Here is a 20165-nt window from a genome sequence, read left to right as displayed (position 1 = left end):
AGGCGGAATGGGGGAGTGGGGAGGAATTAAGAGATGGTGGGTAATATGAGTTCTTCACGCATCCATCCATCATCCATATTCACTTTTTGCACACTTATTTGCATTTTTTTCTTTTTTAAAATCTTTTTTGTTCTCTGTTCATACTGTACATATCTTTATTATTATTGTTGTTATTTTATTTTATTCTTTTCTATTTAATTTTATTCTATGCTAAGTGCCCTCCTTTGCATATGTATTTGCATTTTTTTGCCCTTTAAAAAAAATTTTATTCAGTTGCTGCTCTCTTATTTGCTGCTGTAATGAAACAATTTCCCTCATGGGATTAATAAAGTATTTCTATTGTTCCAATTGTTTTTGTACTTTTAGTATACATAAAGTGCCTGAGTGCATAAAACAGCATCAAAATAGAGCTTGTTGATGAAATGTCCTAAAATCCTAGAAATGTCCTAAAAATCCCAGAAAAGTCATAAAATCTGAGAAATGTGCTAAAATTCTAGAAATGTCCGAAAATCCTAGAAATGGCCTTAAATCCAAGAAATGTCCTAAAATGTGAGTAATTACCCAAAATCCAAGAAACATCCTAGAATATGAGAAGTGTCCTAAAATCCAAGAAATGTCCTAAAATCCTAGAAACATGTATAGGCAGGTTGAGTATCCTCGCTTTAGTTAGTATAATAACTTCTCAAAGTGAGAATTTTAGGGCTGAGGATGTCTATGTTTGGTGTTAGTAAGGCAGGTGGAGCATCTGGGGGGACATTGTCCCCCTTGCCTATGCCCAGAACCGGCCTCATGCTAAACCAAAACAAACAGACATAATTCCTGTGACAATAATCAATGTATCTATGCCCTTGTGCGTTCACTGACAGCGAGCTCGAGCTGCCCAACAGCCGTCACATGACCGGACCCACCCAGCGCGCAGCGGGGCACCGCGCGGCAGCCGGCCTGCAGCAGCGCTGCGCCACCTCACTCCACGTCTGGATGTAAACATCAACTTCATCTGCGTCTGACAGCGCGTGCTGTGGCGTCTGCTGAAGGCCAGCTCAGAGTGCGAGCTGACTGATGCACTATCAGATATTCATCGATTTCCGTGATACAGGCCTGTTAGATATAGGTTGTGTTGCACAAGCGCGATATAAACAGAGCTGTTAGGTAAGTGTGACCCACCCACGGCTGCTCACTATCAAACACCACCTGATCTGCAACTTTAATGCCTGTGGCCTGTGCGTCGTGTAGAATGAACCCCAGTGACTGCTCGCTCTGTGCTCTGATAGATATTTATATGAAAGTTTAACAATCTTAACATCTCCGCGCTGCATTCAGAGCTGCAAACACAGCACACACGTGAAGACAGGCACAGCAGGGTGACGCAGAGGCTTGTTTACCTGACTTCGGGTAGGTGACGATCCATATGTCGCTACTTCTAAGGGAGAAGTTGGCGATCTCCTCCATCTTCCCTCTGCAGAAGGGCGGCAGCCGCACTCCATCAAACTCGAAGTATTTGCTCTCAAACTCAATCGGCGTGCTCGGCGTGTCTGCCTCGCTCTCGGCCATCCTCGAAACCAGCCGCCAGTGCAAGGACAAGAAAACGCGCACACCCACGCGAACGTTTTTCCTTTTTGGGGGATAATTCAATCAAACGTGAGGGTGATGATGATGATGATGGTGGCGGTGATGAGGCTGATTTGAAACGCCGCTGCTGCGGATGCTGCACGGCAGCAGGACAACTTGACCTACAGCCAATCACGCGGGGGAGAAGTGATGTAATGCGCGCACACAAGTCTCAGCATCAGGACCACTCTCGCCCGAGCTCGGGGATGCGCGCGACAGCAGAGGAAGGATGCTCCCCAACACATTACACACATCGACACGCTCCAGTAAAAACTACCACCACAAGGCTGCTGTAATAATCCCATAATATTATGATATAATCCTGTGGTTTTGTTGTGTATCATGTAAGACTATTAGCATGTTGCTACAATAATTGTGTAAGCTTACAATATTATAGCCTTTATTACTGTGTGGCTCACAATGTCAACTTGATTAGCTTTTATAGTGTTTCTAAGTGCTTCAAATTTTGTTATGCAATTAGTATAGTACAGTATAGGTTATAATACTTTAAAGGGACAGTTCAGCTGAAAATCAAAAATAGGCCTACATATTTTAATATTAATATAAATCATCAGCGGTCTTTGTTTGCTGACGTTATCTAACTTAGCACACAAAGCTAGCTTCAGCTAATGTTAGTTAGCATCTTACCTCGGAATAAACAAAGGTGTTTTTATTCATCTTTGATGGGTTGAGCTGTTCATGTGGTTTTCCACACTGTTTTATTCATATCTAATATCTCTCTTCTTGGGTCTTCGGCTTTGGGAAGGCGAAAAATTCTACACCTGCCTCTAAACTTTTTTGGATATCGACTGTCAGATTTGTAGGTCCCATAAGCACACACTTCCGCATATTGGCTTCTGCATATTGGCTCCTGCTAAAAGCATGACAGGCCACCCGTGCATAGTTAACGGTTGCTAAAGTAGGATTGGGCAGCGGCCTAGGGAGGGGCTTTGCGAAGGGTCAATTAAATGGCCTAATCGAGCTATAACTGTAGTTAAACTAAACTGTGCATGAAAACATACTGAGTGTGTCTTTCCAGAAATCATGACCTGGTTGCTGAGGTTAATCCTCGGATCTTGTTGTGAGCAGAACATTTTCTTTCCAGGAAACTACACCCGTCAACCCATTTCACCATGTGTACATCTACCCATGGACAAGATGCTTGTGCTGGTGTCAGCGTGATATGTAAATATTAATGCAGCATTAGTTAGTTCAGTTGTGCTAAGCGAGCTAGCCGTAGAAGAATATCATTCCTACATGAAACTGTTTATGACCATAGATTGTATAAATAAAGGATGTAGCTACTGTGACGTCACCCATTGGATTGTGGACTGCTGTTTTGAAGCCTCATTTTTTGGAGTTAGAAGTGACCATATTGAGATGAGAGGGTGGAGCTGTGGAGGAGCGAGGGAGGATCTGAGCCTGCTATTTAATACATCCATGGATCTGACTCACAGACTACAGCAGTGTTTCGCAGACTGCCTGTCAATCAAGTGGCCCGCCTTTAAATATGCATAAAATTAAAAATCATCCCCCCGTACAGATGTGATAAAGGTTAAAAGAAGCTATCGAAACCAAAATGTTTTTGTTTTTTTTACTACCAGGTTGTAAACATGTTTATTTTTGCTGTAAAGCTGGGCATTTCAACATGGAGGTCTAAGGGGATCGCCTCTGGCCCCAAAGTGGCCATTAGAGGAACTGCAGCTTTTGGCACTTCTGCATCTGCTTGTTTTTTTCAGCAAATTGCACAATTGAAATTGGGAATACACAATGTGTCTAATGGAAACAAGTAAATAAAAATAAATAAATAAATAAATAAATAAACGACTCACAGTCAGCAGTAACTGGCTCCCTCATGATGCAGCAGGAGCTACAAGAAGTGTTATTGCATCACATAACTCTTCAAAAGTGGAGTGGATCATCCAGAAGTTATGAATCCACAATTCCTCTGTGATATCATGAAGTAACATCCCACAGAATTCCCACATACGTGGCCGCTCCCACGTATAAGGGGCTTGCCTTTCCATTATGGCTCCATAACACACATGTTGTCTTCAAGTGGAAATAATGACTGCTAGTGGGGTGGTTGCAAAAAAAATAAAGCTGCTAATGTTTTGAACATCCATCAGCATGCTTCTTGGAATATTATCACCTGAGGAGAAGTTGCAGAACATCACTCAGAGGAAAAGCAGTCATCTCGCAATTGTGTTTTATCGACATTTAAAAAATATTGCTTAACTTTTGTGCGAATTTGTAATGAAAACCCAAATAATGTGTGTGGATTATCTTGAGTAACAAGGTCATGATTTCTGGAAAGAGACATTGCTCTTTAGTTTTAAAAATGTTTGTTTGTTTGTTTGTCTTTTGGCACCGCAAGCTGAATGCCATCTTGTTTCATTATATTGGGGAGAAGGCAAACATCTCTAGTGTAATATCTGGAACACTCTGCAACACACACCAAAACTATCTAGACTGATGAACAGCACTACAGCTAAGAGGAAAAATATTTATTTTTGAATAATAATCAGCAAGCAGCTAAAGCTTTTCCAATCAGTGGGGACAGTATGAACTTGGTCAAATCTATAACTCAGGCTTCTCTTTCTCTCTTTCTCTTTCCTGCTCTTATGTAAAATCACACAAAGGGATAGCGTGCTCTAGCACCATTATCGACGGTGTTTGGTCACCACAGCGAATACACAGGAAAGTGAAATAACTGTCAATGGTAGAAAACAGAAGTAGGCGGAGGCTTGGTGAGAGTCTTCTTTCGCATCTGTTTTTTTGTTGTTGTGAAGTCACCACGTGTTTTCCATCCCACTTGCTGTTGATTGGCTGTTGTGTCGAGAAAGAAATTGATGGACGTGCATGAATCCAATCATGCTCGGGGTAGCTATGTTGCTTTTACTGTCCCTCGGTGAGAACAAGCGCATGACACTTTTACTAGCCTACACTTTTATCACCTGATGAAATCAACACTGGATAATAATATCACAAACGCACACATTAGGTCGTGCCTCTTAGCTTAACGCTTTGAAATATGGAGTTACATCACTTTCCTTGTGCTGCTTTCACATGACCCCAAGCGCAATTTCTTTCAAAAACGGGGAAAATGCAATGAGCAACTTGGTAATTAATGTTCCACAAATTGCAAGAAATTTGTAGATTTAGAAAATTATTAAAGCTAGGGAAAATTATACTTGTAATAGGCCTATTTATATTTATAGTTATAATTACTAAAATTGTTACAGAATTATTATAATTTATTTTATTTTTTTTGTCCAGTTTCTTTTTTTAATGTTTTTTTTCCTAAAAAGAATCCCAACTAATTAATGAATTAATTTATATTACTTTTTTTTCTTTCTTTCTTTCTTTTTTGTTTTTTAAACTAATTTCTTGCTAACTTTTGGATAATTTCTTCTTTGGTTGCTCATAGCATACCTCCCATGTTTTTGAAAGAAATCAAGCCAATTTGCCCAGGTTTCAAAGGGTAAACGGAACACTACAAGTGCGCACTTGTAAAACAGTGAAATTGCTGTGAGAATTTGATGCTTAACTTTTAGCTTTTAAGAAAATAGTGTAAATTTCCCGATAGACGCCTTTATTGAACCGCTCGTGTCGTGGTTGTGATATTTCCGACGGCCCCTGAAGGCTTCACTATCGGTGCTTCCTGCCTGTATAGAGCCAGCTGTTGACCAGTCGAAGGATCAGTCCGCTTCCGTCCGCGGAGCAGCAGTGACAGCCCGGTGACTCTCCTTCAGCCACCGCGCGCTCGGTTTTCTGTCCGCTCCCAGGGCTCCTCAGCCGGGGCATGCCCCACCATGTTCGACCTAAACGGCGGCTGGAACTTGTCTTTTGCCGGTTGCGGGTTTCTGGGAATTTACCACATCGGAGTTGCCAGCTGTCTGCTGGAGAAAGCGCCCTACCTCCTCAAAGGAGCCACCAAGCTGTACGGAGCCTCCGCCGGTGCGCTGACCGCCTCGGTGCTCGCCAGTCAGGCTTCAATAAGTAAGACACACCGCTGGAGCCCCTGAGCCTGGAGCTCACATACATACTGAATGCAGGATATGGAGGACATAGAGTCCTGTAAAATTATTATTATTATTATTGTTATTAATAGGGTTGTAATTATCAGATATTATCATGACACCTAAACCATGATACGATAATATTGCGATTTTAATCCTAGCCTATGCTATACGCTAATAGGTATTGTTATAATATACAGAGCAATGTATTACCTTTTTTCAACTGCAAATAATCTCCCCAAAGGAAAATTTTGTCCCCATGTGTAAGCTTCAGTCTGTTCATCTTACTTCACTAATTTTTTATTGCAGCAAAAATGTACCTGGTGGAATAAAAGAGCAATTGGTTTTTTAAATTCTATTGGGTTTCCAAAAGTTATATTTGTATTTGTAATATTAATAAGTGATTTTTTTTTTTTTAAAGGTACTTGGCATTTATTTATGGACACAATATTGCCACGTAAAATATTGTGATACTATATTATTGTTATTGTTATTATTGTTATTGTTATTGTTATTGTTATTGTTATTGTTATTATTATGTTATATTTGGGGGTGGGAATAACCAGATTCTATCACAATGTGACAATGATTTTAAACATTTTGTGATATTCTAGGTATTGCAATAACATACAGTGCTATTTATTATCTTCTTTTTAACTGCAAATTAGGACAAATTGATTTAAAATAAACTAAAAATATATAATGAATAAATGAATTTAAAAAAATTAAACTAGATACTTGACATTCATGTATGAATACAATATTTCCACGGAAAATGAAATTATTATTATTATTGTTATTATTAAATGGTAAATGGACTATACTTGTATGGCGCTTTTCTAGTCTTATTGACCACTCAAAGAGCTTTAACACTACATGTCACATTCACCCATTCACACACACATTCATAAATACCAAAATTTATCAGAAATGTACTTATTATACATTTTTTCATGTATGAAACACAGATTGACTCTATTTATCTATGTCACAAACATGTAGACCTTCAGGTATATGACTACATGTACTTTTGGTAACATATGTGAAAGCACGGGATCATATGAGAGCTCTGTTGGTGCTGTGAACAGCGTGAGTCAGGCACCCTTTCGCTTTCTCTCCCATGAAAAAGCATAAAGGCTGATAACCGTTTACATGTGTATTGACCAACATGAAGCTGAATGGGCTGAGTACTCAGGAGAGGGCTTGCTGAGGTTACTGTTGGTCGCTGACTCCTGGTAGCCTGATACAGTATCAACCCAATCACAAGTTTACACTTGAAGGTGTGTTTTTGCTTGCAGTCGATTGATAACAGGGAATCTTTAAGGGTGTAGCTTCAAAGTCCAATCTCCTGACCCTTAACTATTTTTTTCTGTCATTTTTAGCTAAATGTTGTGAAGATGTGATCGAGGTGGCAAAAGAAGCCAGGAAGAGGAACCTGGGCCCCCTTCACCCCACCTTCAACCTGGTCAAGGTGATCAAGACCGGCCTGAATCGTGACCTGCCTTCTGATGCTCATGTCCTGGCTTCGGGGCGGCTGTGTGTGTCGCTGACCAGAGTGTCTGACGGGCAGAACGTGCTGGTGTCGGAGTTTAGCTCCAAAGAGGAGCTCATCCAGGTGCGAGGAGTTGGAGACATGTTTCAAATCTAGAGAAGCCACATCCAAGGCTTTCGTTACAATAATGCAAGGATCAGGATATGGAATTTCTCCGATTTAACCCCGTGCTCTTTCCACAGGCACTGATCTGCAGCTGTTTCATACCCATCTACTGTGGGCTGATTCCTCCATCCTTCAGAGGAGTGGTAAGTGTCTGTGCCTGAGATGCTATTCAACAAGGTTAAGTTCTAGTCTGTCCGTCTGTGTTGCGCATTCACTTGTACCACATCATATTTCACTCCTTTTTTCCTCTCCCAGAATAGTCAGTGTTTGTTTCTTTACGTGAGATCAAAGCCATTCATTGAAGACCATGTACGTGACTGAAAATAAAGTTTAGAAGGTAGAACGAGGTTTCAGTGGAAAAGAAAGATCACACACCACTTTTTATTCCTCTGCACTGGCAAGAGCCATCGTTAGAAGCATTATGTTTTCGAGTTGTCCTTTTGTACATCCCAATCTTCCATTCTTGTAAATGCAGTATCTCGATAACTTCTTGAAGGAATTTTTCAAATTTGACGCAAACGTCCACTTGGAGTCAATAATGAACCAATTACCATTTGGTGGTCAAATGTCACGTTCCTCTTCAGTCTCGTTTTTGAGAACACGATATGTCAAGAACAACTTGAGGGAGTTGTTTAAATTGTAGTACAGTTGTACTCAATGATGAACAAATCAGACTGTGGTGGGCAAATGTCAAGGTTACCGTGACCTTGTCTGTCTCATTCTTGTGAACACAATATCTCTAAAAACAAATTTAGGGAACTGTTTAAATTTGGCACAAACATTCACTCTGAATCAACAATGAACTAGGATTTTGGTGGTCAAATGTCATGCCACTGTGATCTTGTTTGTCTCATTAATCTGAACATGATGTCTCAACAACTTGGGGGAATTGTTCAAATTTGGAACAAACACCGATTTAGACTCAACGATTAACTAATCAGATTGTGGCTATCAAATATCAAGATCACAGTGCCCTCACCTGTCTCATTCTTATGAAAGCCTTATGTCTGGAACAACTTGAAGGTTTTTTTTCAAATTTGGCACAAACTTGGACTCAACTATGAATTGATTTATAACATGACAGTATTCTATTAAAACCTGAAAATAAGTCTGGAAAAAAAATGCAACAGGGAGAATGTAGGTCAAGGCACAAGGCAGCTATCAGATCATTTCATGTTCCATTACAAATCAATCAGGGTGGGTGATTTGCCTGTTTCGAAAGAGAACTGTGATAATCATTTTGGCTTTATGTCCTATTGTCAGATACAACGGTTTTCTTCACTGTAACTTATCAGCTGGACTTTGACAGTGATATAATTGGGATAGACAGAGCTGGGGTTACAGTGCGTGTGTGTCACTGTGAATAGCAGTGCTAATTGTACACAAGCATAACTAAGTCAGCCAGGTTGGATTCAGATGACGTTATGTAGTAATAACAGAATGCAAAGGTCAAGTGATTCACAATCAAGACAGATAAAAGTAATCAACTGGATGACATTAAGAGAAGTGCAGATAATGTAAAGTGAGTAAAAATTGATTAAAATTATATAAATAATTCGTCTGGACAGATATGCTCCAGTCTCACAGTAAATCACTGTGGAGTAACAGGACGTCCCTGACAGACACCCTCTTTGTGGACATCTCGCTGCATTTCACCCCGAATTGAGCCTCTTGTCTCAGTCTTTGTGTCAAAGTTGTGTGTCCAAACTCCACATGGAGCACACTGTGACCCATAACCTGAAGCTAGATTCAGTTCAACTGTTAACATGTTTCATGGCTGCTTGTATGTACACATTCTGTCTGCAGGCAGTATCTGTTGATTCTGTACATAGTGTACTTTGTGCTGCCTGCTGGCTCAGAGCCCAGTTTCATGTGACTCACCACTTCCATGCATGAGTGTGCAATAACTTGAGGCCTTTCATCCTGTTGACAAGTAGTTATGTGCTTGTAACTCAGAACTTGTAAATATGTCATAAATGCGGTACATACAATATTTTTGAGGAGCATGTGAAGGCAGCAATAGCGTGCCTGTTTTTTATTTTTAATGATAGTCTGCTTCAGGCACACTACTGCATGGGTTTTCATCACGCAACCTACACTGCTACCTGTAGCTACATGCTAAGGTCAGGGAAACACGAAACTCGCTTTCAAGTGTTGTTCATTTCTTCCCGATTTCAGACTCTTATAATTCACCAATTCACACAGTACAGTTTTATTATGCATAACAGACATAAGCACAATTCAATACATATGGAAATAAAGTTTTCAAGAAGAAATTATTTGCTAGGGTTTAAATTCATTAGCGAAGATTAGATTAGGATTTTAGTGGATGGTTAAAAGAAATTTCTCTGGAAATTACAGGATGCTTATAAAAATCTTATTTACTATTATACAACTACTGTATTACTTCCTAGTTCTTTCTTCATAGCTCAAATTAGTTGATACTTGCTGCATTTAGCAAATTTTCATTGTTTTTTTCCCAAGGAAACATCCTAAGAAATTACAGGACCCATAAAATAATTTAATTTTGTAAAAAACATAATTAATTATCTAAAAAAATTACAGGTATTGATATTTGACAGTTATATTACTTTTAAATGTGTTCCCAACTAGTCAAGTCAAGTCAAGTCAAGTCAAGTAAATTTTATTTATGAAGCCCCTTTTCACAAAACACAGTTTGCCTCAGAGGGCAAGACATCCCTCTGCCCTTAGACCCTCACATCACCCAAGGAAAACTCCTGAAAAAGAACCCCTGTAACGGGGGAAAAAGGAAAGAGAAAGAGAGGGGGAGAGAGGGGGAGAGATGCACAGCAATAATGAAAACAGATGTATGTCACATTACATGAATGATAGGTGTGAAATTACTAAATGCAGGACCCACAACACAGGCATAGCTTCAGGCAGAACCACAGCAGTGGCAAGACCAAGGCCACAGTCAGGGCGAGCCGGGGGTACAGTGTCAGTGACCAAGGCAGGATCACAGCATCAGCACAGCTATCACCACGATCGAGCACAGTCAAGGTTGCTGCCAGGATAAAACTAGGAGACAAGTGAGCAGGAATGCTCCAGAGAGGCAGTGGAGTTAGCATAATGCAGTGAGCGTAAGGCAGTAAACAGATATGAGCGTTTTCAGATGGAGGGAGAAAAAACTTGTGCTCCAGAAAAGGATAAGCGCTCAATGAAGAACCTAGGGTCACTAATCAGCAATTACGACTTAAGTATAAAGGCCAGAGAGCAATAATAGAAAAGAAAGAAAGAAAAAAAGAAAGAAAGAGGAAAGAAGAAAGAAAAAGGAGGCAGAGCCAGGGTGGCAGGTCTGAACAGACTAAAAACCACCCATGTCGGATCGGGCTGAAAGCTCTGCCACCTCCTACTCCTCCCCCGAACTAGCAATTTTTGGTTCTGAAAATATTTTAAGAATAGCACAATGAAATGTTTTGGCTCAGTTCCCAGGATGTAAAAAATTTGGGTATCATTCTCTATAAACAACATAAAAATGTTAAAATGTTTTTTTTTCCTTCTACATTACAGGAAGGTTTAAAAAAATGGTGTAATTTCAAGCCTCAGTAACATCCTAAAGACATTTTCTGACTGTTGATTTTAAAATATTCTTCCTTTGTTCTCATAAATGTTTATAAAAGAACATTCTATGATCTGTCACCTCTCAGCATCACCAAAACATCCTCAGAATGTTTTAGTTAAAACGTTGCGTCTTAGTCAGCATTTAATCTTACAGCAACATTATTTGAAATGATAAAAATCCTTCAAAGGTTCTTTGAACATTAGATTACATTTTCTCTTTTATGTGCAAATGCATGCCATGCTCAGAGCTAAATGCTAACCTCATTTATTTCTGTACTGCTGTGTCTCAATGTTATAGGCCAATACTAATTTAGGCAATCCATTATTACAATAAGACGTTAACTGATGCAGATAAAAGTGTGATAAAAGCACACATTTCCAGGAATCTTTATCCACATTGATGCATCCTGACCTCCATTTCCTCGCTGACCTATATTCTGTCAGTCTGTGAGTCAGCTCTTGACACAGACTCTTCATTTTTCACCCATTTTGGCCGCCGGCAGCATCCCTACCAGGCTGAGTAGGATTTTACAACCAGCACTTGGAATAAGGTTAATCCCTCCTCCATGGCATTTAAAGCGCTTTCAGTGATAAATACCCTCCCTTCATTTTCCAATGCTCCAGAGGTTGAATCTGAAATGGAACAGGAGCATTTAATCAAATAAATTACTGGATAAAGTGTACTGAAAAAAGATGACACTTATACATACAAAGATATTAGTGTTAGAGAGATGTGACTGACTGACTTTTTATTTTGGTACAGAACATTTGGGTTTTTCAATTTGAAAGGCTTAAGTGTTTTTTGTAGAAGGTCAGTGCAATCCAAGTACACCAACATGTTACGGGAGCCAGGAACAATATCCCATGTGTTTTTATGTAACAGATGATATTGCAATCATCAAAGTTTAACTTTAGATGAAGTCCTTGGAAACTTGTGCAAATCGCCTTGATTTCAGTCAAACACATAGGTAGAAGGCAATAGGCAACGAAGAAAGACATTACCCAAAATTTAGCAAGAAATTACCTGAAAATTAGCAACAATAAAGGAAAAAGAAGACCAGATAGTTTAAAAAAAAAGAGAAAAAAAAGGAAATGACTAGGGGAAAAAGTACTTAAAAATGCTAATAATTCAGCAGGATAGTTTTCTGGACATTTTCCCTATTTTTTTTCTAGAATTAATTTTCTAAATCTCCTAATTTCTTGCAAGTTGCTCATTGCTTTCTTTTCCATGTTTTCGAAATAAATCAAACCAATTTGCTCAGGGTCCAAAGGTTTAAGGTGTCTGAACGTAGTACAAGAAAAGTGATGCCAATCCAGGTTCCTAAGGGTTAAAGAAGTTTAGAAGTGTGTTGCCATCAATTCATGTCATCAAGATTACCTAAAAAATGATATAAAGAAAACAAACAAAGAAACATACAAAATACACACACCCCTGATATGAATTATATGAAAAATGTAATTCCGATTATTAGAAATATAGTTTTCCAATTTACTCTACATGTATTTCCCTAGATCTTTAAAAATAATTTTCTGAATCTACTCATTGTCTGCATTTTTTTGCAAAAAGTTGCTTTCAGCCTATTTTTCCCATGTTTGTTTGTTTGTATTTTTTTTTTTTTTTTGGCCTTTTTCTTTTGAAAGAAACCAAATAGTAAATGACCTGGAAAAAGTTCTTAAAAATTAGAGTAATGCTCTAAAATGTGTGAAAAAGTAATTCTGACAGTTAGAAATGTAGTTTTCCCTTTTTCCCCTTGACATTTTTTCCTAGTTTTTAAAAAATAATTTGCAAAGTCTACAAAAACAATGTAAGTTGCTTATAGCCTTTTATCACATTTTGTTGTTTTTTATGGCCTTTTTTCTTTTGAAAGAAATCAAAAAGTAAATTACAGAGAAAATAATCTTAAAAATCATAATATTTCTGTAACATAATTTGAGTAATTTAAATATGATCATAAGAAATATAGTTTTCCCTGGATGTTTTTCCCTAGCTTTAAAAAATGTTTTGTATTGTTTACCAAGTTGCTTGTAGCCATTTTTCTTTTGAAAGAAACCAACTCAGAGTTCAAAGGTTCAAATATCATAAATGGAGTCTGAAATAAGCACGAGAAAAGTGATGTCACTCCAGGTTTCAAGGGGTCTGTTAAGGTTCACACAGTATTTCTGTCTTTTTGCCTGTTTGTGTGTCTTTAGCGTTACGTGGATGGCGGGATCAGCGACAACTTGCCGCAGTCGGAGCTGAAGAACACCATCACCATCTCGCCCTTCTCTGGCGAGAGTGACATCTGCCCCCGTGACAAATCGACCAGCTTCCATGAGCTGCGCTTCACCAACACCAGCATCCAGATGAACCTGGGAAACTTGTACCGCCTGAGCAGGGCGCTGTTTCCTCCGGAGCCTAAGGTGGGTAAAGCCGTGCATCAGTGGAACACTGCTTTTAGCTGTGGATGGAGGTGTTGTGTTTTTCAGTTGTACATTCTACTATCTGTCTGTCCTTCCATACAATATCTCAAGAACTTATCAAGGGAATTTCTTTAAATTTGGGACAAATGTTCACTTGAACTAGACAAAGAATGATTAGATTCTGGTGGTCAAAAATCAAGGGTCAAAGTCAGTGTGACCTTGTTCTTCATAACTGTCTTAACGTCTAGAACACTCTGAGGGAATTTTTTCAAATTTGGCACAAATGTCCACTTAGTGATCAACTTATTAGATTTTAGTGGTCAAAGGTCAAGGTCACTGTCACTTTTAAAAGAAGAAATAACATTCTCCATCTTACAAATAAAATGTAATGTTTAGGCAATAAAACCTTCCCTTGTTCAGTTTAATGAACTTGTTAAAAAATGGATTTTGCTGCAAACTTTACAGCCATATTTGGTAGGGGAAAAAAACGACACAACATAGTGATAGCAATATTTTTGCGTTGTAATATTGGATTGATACAGAGATGCCAAGTGCCATTTTTTTTAATTTATAAGTTATTAATGTTACAATTATAAATTAAACTTTTAGTAGCCTGCCAGAATAATAAAATCAGTCTCTTTTTCAGACTACCAGAAACAGTCTGCTGCAGTAAAAGCAATTTGCTGTGAGATAAACAAAACTTTATCTTATATAAATAAGGTTTCATTTGGGGACATATTTTATGATTGAAAAAGGGTGATGAATTGCAAAATCTCATCATATATTTAATCAGAATACTCACCACGTCACATTTAAAATTCCAAAAATTTTGTATGGTGATTTAATTATCATGATAATATCGTATTGCGGGACCACTGGTGATTCCCACCCCTAATACTTGGTTTGGTATGACCAGTGGCTTATGGTGGCTAATGTTAGCAAATATTCTCAATAGGAGTCGACTTATTATTGGCCTCGCCAATTATCGGGGGTTTATATTCGGCATTTTGCAGATTATCTGTATCTGCATTTTATTTTAATGATACCCAATAAAAGTAATTAATTAAGTGCAATGTAAGTGTCAGCATGGAAGGAACTATTACTCTGTAAAACCCCAGGGAGCTATTTTTATTTATTTATTTATTTATTATTAAAATTTTCACTTGACTTCTTATAAAAATGTTGCTGGGAACTTTCTATATATGATGTGGAACATTTTAGTTTTGATTAGATATTTGCTAAAAGCATTTAAACAAAGTTTTGTTGTTGAGTTTGTTGTATTCCAAATTCTAAATGTATATCAGTTCAAAATATGTGTCTGTCTGTCTCAATAACTAATACCAATTATCTGTATCGGTATCAGTATCGATATCCGTAACTGTATCGGCCCTAAAAAAGCATTATCAGTTGACCCCTAATTCTCAAACTTTGAAAAGCTATTGTGTAACATAACTAAAAATTACTGAGTTGGTTTATTAATCTTATGAGCAGCATGCCAGTATTAGTCAAAGTAACTCCCCTCTGACACTGCAGTGAAATGTGTCACTGTCACGTGCGGTAGAAGTCCGTTTAACACACACGAGAGCTGGAGTGGACAAAGTGCGATTGATAAATAATGCTATGATTCATATGCAGATCACTTCATCTTGAAATAGCTATCATACACCATATTTGTGCCTTCACTGCATGACATAGTGCTCACCCCTCCTGCTTGTTAATCGTGGTCCACTCCCTCTTAGGTAACTTTTAAAGATGACATGGCATGTTTGTGTAGAGCTGTGTTGTTGTTACATAGCCTGGCTTCCAGGCTGCTCCCCTCACGTGTGTGTTATGCCGTCTGGATTCCACAGTTATGTAATTGGGTGCATAAATCTGTGCGACAGAGGACGTGTGTTCCGAGCACATTCCTGGAGGGAGGAATTACCTCTCTGTACCATGCCACCTGAAAACAAGCTTACCCACATGTGCTCATGGCAGTAACTCTACGTCACTTTGTCACCACACACACACACACACACATACACACACACATATGCACACACACACTCTCTTGGCAGCTGCTGTAGTGACGTGCATAGGTACACAGAATTTGAATGTCAAATAAAACTCTGTGTATTTTGACCTGTGGTGACCTCTTCCTGTCAGTGCAGCCTGTTGATTGGCTGTGAGCACCTCTGCTGATGTCAGAGCTCTCTGAAGATACCAGAGTACCTGTCATGTCCGCCTTAAATAAATTTCAATACATTTGTCAATATATTTTAGAAGTTTGACTCTACTATTGAGTTCAGTAGGGTACAGAAGATTAAAAATTGCTTAATTAAAATAAATAAACCAAAGTGAGGTGAAAGTGAAAATACAAATTGTTATGAGTATTTCATTTGTAATATTAGCATTTACTGTGTCATATTTAGTGAAAAGCATGTGCTAAAATGTTAACAACTGAGCTTTTTGTCTTTAATTAAATGACTTATTTTTGTGTCAGGAGTTTTCCATGCCAGATTGAAATTCAACCACAAGAGATTTACTGTTGTCCAGCACAGACATCTAATAGCCCTCTGCTGGACACTGAAGTGCAATACACTTCTGAGCTTAGTTTTCTAATTAGTTGTCCTATCAACATATATTTTTAATTTAATTCTGACACAGCAAATGCATGAATTAAAAACAGAAATACACATGATAGTGTATTGTATTCAACTTATATTTTTTTGGTTGATTAGGTTTTTATTTCGTCTTTTTAAAATGTTTGAAAAAGAGCGATTGTCCTTTTTCCCGAACATAAGATGTCCTGTGTTCCTGTCCGCAGATCCTGGCTGAGATGTGTCAGAATGGTTATAAGGACGCTCTACGCTTTCTGGAAGAGAACAGTGAGTATCTTACCACTGTGTTACCGGGTTGACTCACATAAGTTTACCTAGTTATGATGCTCCAGTTTAACCTTTGGACTGTGTCACTGATGACATGTTTTGTGGTGCCAGACCTGCTGATGCTGGAGCATCCGACATCAGGCCCCGCCCCTCCAGAGAGCACGCCCACCTGCTGCTGCAAACACACAGAGACCACCCAGGAGTGGGTGCTGCGGAGGCTCCGCCTACTGCGAAAACAGCACTGGTGGCTGGATGAGCATATCGTTCTGCCCACACACATTAAGAAAGGTGTGCTGTCACCATAGACTCTACTGGCTTTTAGTGATGGAGATACATTTGAGCTGAGGTTTTGTAATGTCTGTTTAACCCTTTGAAACCTGGATCGACATCAGTTTTCTTGAGCTGCAATTAGACGCCTCTCACAAGCATTTAAATTTATGAACTGTTAGGATATTGGTTTGATTTCTGTCGAAAACACGGTGGAAAAGAGCAATCGACAATTTGGCAAGAAACGTCCGGCCAAATGCAAGAAATCCGTAAAAGGTAAAAAAAAAAATTAAAATAAAAAAAGAGAGAGGTAATTAAAAAGTCATTAAAAAACAGGGAAAATGTCCAATAAACTATATTCATATAGTAATATAAACATATTATATAAAATTATGCAACAGAAAGATTTTTTTAATCCATTAAAAAAAAGTTTGCACTTTTCTTTTAAGGTATTTTTTTTTTTTTTTTGTGGGTTAAATTTTTAAGGTAATTTTTGTTTAACTTTTTAGTAATTTCTTGCTAATTTTTGGGTCATTTCTTGTTTAGTTACCCATTGCCTTTTTTATGTTTTGGAAGAAATCAAGCTCATTTGCTCTAAAGTGGTGTGTGTTGTTAACTGTTCTTCTGGTGTCCATCAGTGTTCTGCGAGGCCTGCCAAGACAAACCCGGCCTGATTGCCAAGGTGTCTGAGATGCTGCCAGTGAAAGTGGCCTCCTACATGCTCATGCCATACACTCTTCCTGTACAGTCGGCCTACTCAGTGGCCCAGAGGTGAGGAAATACTGCAATATTTCAGCTTTCAGCAAACAAGTTCTACACCTTAAATTCATTGCAACTTGTTCACCTCTTGAGGTCTCTGAACTCAGCATCAGTTTGGTGCCTGTTTATATAATGACATGTAGGGGTCGACAGATCATCGGCCTGGCCGATTACTGGGACCGATATCTGGCATTTTACTTTATTATCTGTGTCGGCACTGTATTGTAATGATCACCGATAAAATTAATCAATCAAAAAGTGCATGGAAAATATCATCATGGTAGGACTACTTACGTTGTAACACCTCAAGGGAGCTATTTTATATATTCATTTTTATTTTAAAAAGTTGTTAATTAAAGACTGCAGTTGCAGGGAACTTGCTGTATCTGATGTTGAAAGTTTCAGTTTCGTTTGGAACATTTGCTAAAGGCATTTCAAGATTTCTTTTTTATTGTTAATGCATATTGGTTCCAAATATCAGTTATGGGTCTCATTAACGACTAATAATTAATATCCGTATCTGCCCTGAAAAACCAATATCAGTCGACACCTAATGAGATGATTGTGTTCCTTTCCAGGTTTGTGGAGTGGATCCCAGAGGTGCCAGCTGATATGCGCTGGCTGATCGGGGTGGCAGGTGGGATGTACCAGCAGGCTTGGAAAGGAGCACCAGCCACCTCCATGAGGTAACATGATTTTTCATACAGTGCAATACAGTCACTGAGTTGGCTACCTGTACATTACAAACAAAGTAAAAAGGTTGTATATAAACAACAAGTCGAATCACATCAATTAAAAAAACAAATTGTTACTTTCACCCTCCATAGACTTTCACACATTAGATCAAACTATGTATTTGCTTTTGATCTTTGTTGCCTATAGAGCTTGGCATCCAACATCATCACTCAGTGTGCTGAAAAGTAGTTCAAAAGACAGTGGAATGTACAGGGAAAAACTTACCCGAGGCAAAAAATGTTGAGAAGATTGAGAAGATTAACTTTATCAGAGTAGATCCTTATGAAGTACCAAAAGAAGACTGGCTTTGTGATGCAGACACCTTGTCTCCCTCTTTTTAGTTATCTTGTGTAGTGTTAGTGCGTAACACTGTGTCCTAGTTTCCAAATGTTACATTTTTAGAAGCCCACGTTCAGTTTACTAATGGCTGGGTACATGATCTGGAAATTTATAGAAGTCCAAATTGTGATTTACAGTAGTAGTGTAGTGCAGTAACATTACAACCACCGACACAGCAAGTCCTTCCTCCCATGCTATTTCCACCGGTTGCATGTGCATTGCGTTACAGCTCCGCTGCAGTTTTTCTCCGAGCTCCCTCATCCATCAACTCCCACTGTTGGCGGTGGGAACGACTTGTTGTGATTAGGATTTAGTGGTCAAAGGTCACTGTGACTTCATAAAACATGATTTTGGCAATAATTCCAGAATTCATACGCTAACTTGGTCAACATTTACGAACATTTAGTAGGATAAAATCATTAAGTGATGACATTTTATATCAAAAGGTTAAAGTTAAACTTCACTGTGACATAATAATGTTTTACAAAAACACTTTTCTGGCCATAAATCAACGTCAAATCTCAGGAACAGAAAGGAACACATTTGGTCAGATACTGAACTGGTGACACAAATCTGTAATCTGTGCTGATTCTAGAGAACTTCATATTGCGAGGGGAAGGTGTGTGTGAGGCATCAGTGTTTTCACAGACATGACTGATGCATGAAGACATACAACTGCGAGGCAGTGATTCTAGATCAAATCTCAGTCACAAACTCCTTGTGATTGTCTTTACAGTGAGCCCTGCCTGAGGAAATGCTTGAGCGCACCGCCTCTCTCGTCAGAATGTGACAAACCCCTGCAGAGGGACACACCACCTGCTCTTTCCTCCCTGGACCTGCACGGCAGCTACTGGGAGATCCCCAAATCTACTTGCTGTTTGACCTCCTCGTCCCACCCTCATTCTCACACCATCCCCTCCTCTCCACAACAAGTCTGCTTCTTTGTTGGCTCGCAGGATGAACCTCACAGCCCAGCACAGCAGTGAAATGCTCCAGGACCTGCACTGTATCAGTGATCAGATCTCCACTCTGGAGCTGGTGGATGGGTGGGAAAACATTTGAACCAAGAAGCAGTAGTGTGTGAATGTTAAAGGAAGCACACTTTATCTCTGACTCTGAACACACCAGACAACACCAGTGTATTATATTTGAATGAGTGCTCTGGAAGACAGCGCCGCAACTCACTCAGGATCATGGATGTGTTTAATGGCCTTTTTTAATGTACAGTCTGGTTTTGCAGTCTAACTATAACCTACCTGTTTGTTTAACTTGTACTCAAATGTAGCATTTAGTCCCCATTCCAATACAGTTGATCCAATTATGAGTGGCTCTATCTATTAGAGCCTGACTGATTAATTGGCCGGCCGATTTTTTTGGCTGATTTTAGTCTATCTCAGAATTATCATTATCAGCAAAAAGTTGGTCAATAGACGCCGACATTAACACTTTTATTTTTCCTAATAAAGTGCAGAGAACATGTCTTTGTTTTACTTAGAATTGATGTCCTTGCACTATCTATCCAGTAGAGGGCGATCTGCCCCACACAACACATTACCACATTGATGTTTAGGACCTCCTTTGCCAAAATGAAACACTGATGCTAACTGTACTAATCAGGACAGTGCATCCAGTGTTTTCTGATTATCAGTGTTGTCTGTGTATATGGTCTGACCTTCAGTCTGTTTTTCATCACTTCTCACTTGAATGTAAAGTTATGTTGTTTTACTGTGATGTTCTCTTGAGATTAAAACATTTCAAATCTGTCAAACCTGTGACCTTGTTTAGTCTTAAAATAACTACAAAACACAGCCATTTCAAGTTGAATGCTCCTGACCTAAGCCAACTCCTAAAACATAACTCCCTCCCCTAGTCCCTCCCCGTTTTGCACCAACCCCCTTTCCTCTCATAAATAAGGAACAGTCCCTTACC

At 38.9% G+C, this 20165-nt stretch overlaps 2 protein-coding genes across 3 annotated transcripts in view; one reads left to right on the top strand and one right to left on the bottom strand.

Annotated features, from left to right (window-relative positions):
* sult4a1 (sulfotransferase family 4A, member 1) overlaps positions 1 to 1783 on the bottom strand; it is a 31684-nt gene extending 29901 nt beyond the window's left edge. The window contains exon 1 of one of the 2 annotated variants that reach the window (XR_015775544.1): positions 1383 to 1783. Coding sequence is in view for 1 of the 2 variants with exons in the window: in XM_042511569.2 (XP_042367503.1) it covers positions 1383 to 1551 (169 nt within the window). In the remaining variant the exon portion in view is untranslated. The remainder of the gene's footprint in view (positions 1 to 1382) is intronic. The other variant, XM_042511569.2, reaches the window with a different exon arrangement.
* Positions 1784 to 5299: 3516 nt separating this feature from the next.
* Positions 5300 to 20004, top strand: pnpla3 (patatin-like phospholipase domain containing 3). Its single transcript, XM_042511254.2, has 9 exons — positions 5300 to 5610; positions 7013 to 7245; positions 7365 to 7430; positions 13060 to 13269; positions 16076 to 16136; positions 16248 to 16424; positions 17042 to 17174; positions 17741 to 17848; positions 18973 to 20004. Exons 1-9 carry the CDS (start codon positions 5424 to 5426, stop codon positions 19220 to 19222), a joined length of 1425 nt encoding a protein of 474 aa, XP_042367188.1. The 5' UTR covers positions 5300 to 5423; the 3' UTR covers positions 19223 to 20004.
* The last annotated feature ends 161 nt before the right edge of the window (positions 20005 to 20165 follow it).

This window comes from Plectropomus leopardus, chromosome 22 (assembly GCF_026936395.1).
Source record: "Plectropomus leopardus strain MGB_pleo_1.0 chromosome 22, ASM2693639v1, whole genome shotgun sequence".
In the NCBI taxonomy this organism is placed as follows: Eukaryota; Metazoa; Chordata; class Actinopteri; order Perciformes; family Serranidae; genus Plectropomus; species Plectropomus leopardus.
Note: the sequence above shows the minus strand (reverse complement) of the source record. Positions and strands in the feature narration are given on the sequence as shown.

What these genes read in the sequence shown, in the direction of transcription:
- pnpla3 (XM_042511254.2), top strand. Translation starts at nt 5,424, where the DNA reads ATGTTCGACCTAAACGGCGGCTGGAACTTGTCTTTTGCCGGTTGCGGG. An exon ending in GCCTACTCAGTGGCCCAGAG is followed by an intron (nt 17,175 to 17,740) that starts GTGAGGAAATAC and finishes GTTCCTTTCCAG; the next exon opens with GTTTGTGGAGTGGATCCCAG. An exon ending in GCACCAGCCACCTCCATGAG is followed by an intron (nt 17,849 to 18,972) that starts GTAACATGATTT and finishes TTGTCTTTACAG; the next exon opens with TGAGCCCTGCCTGAGGAAAT.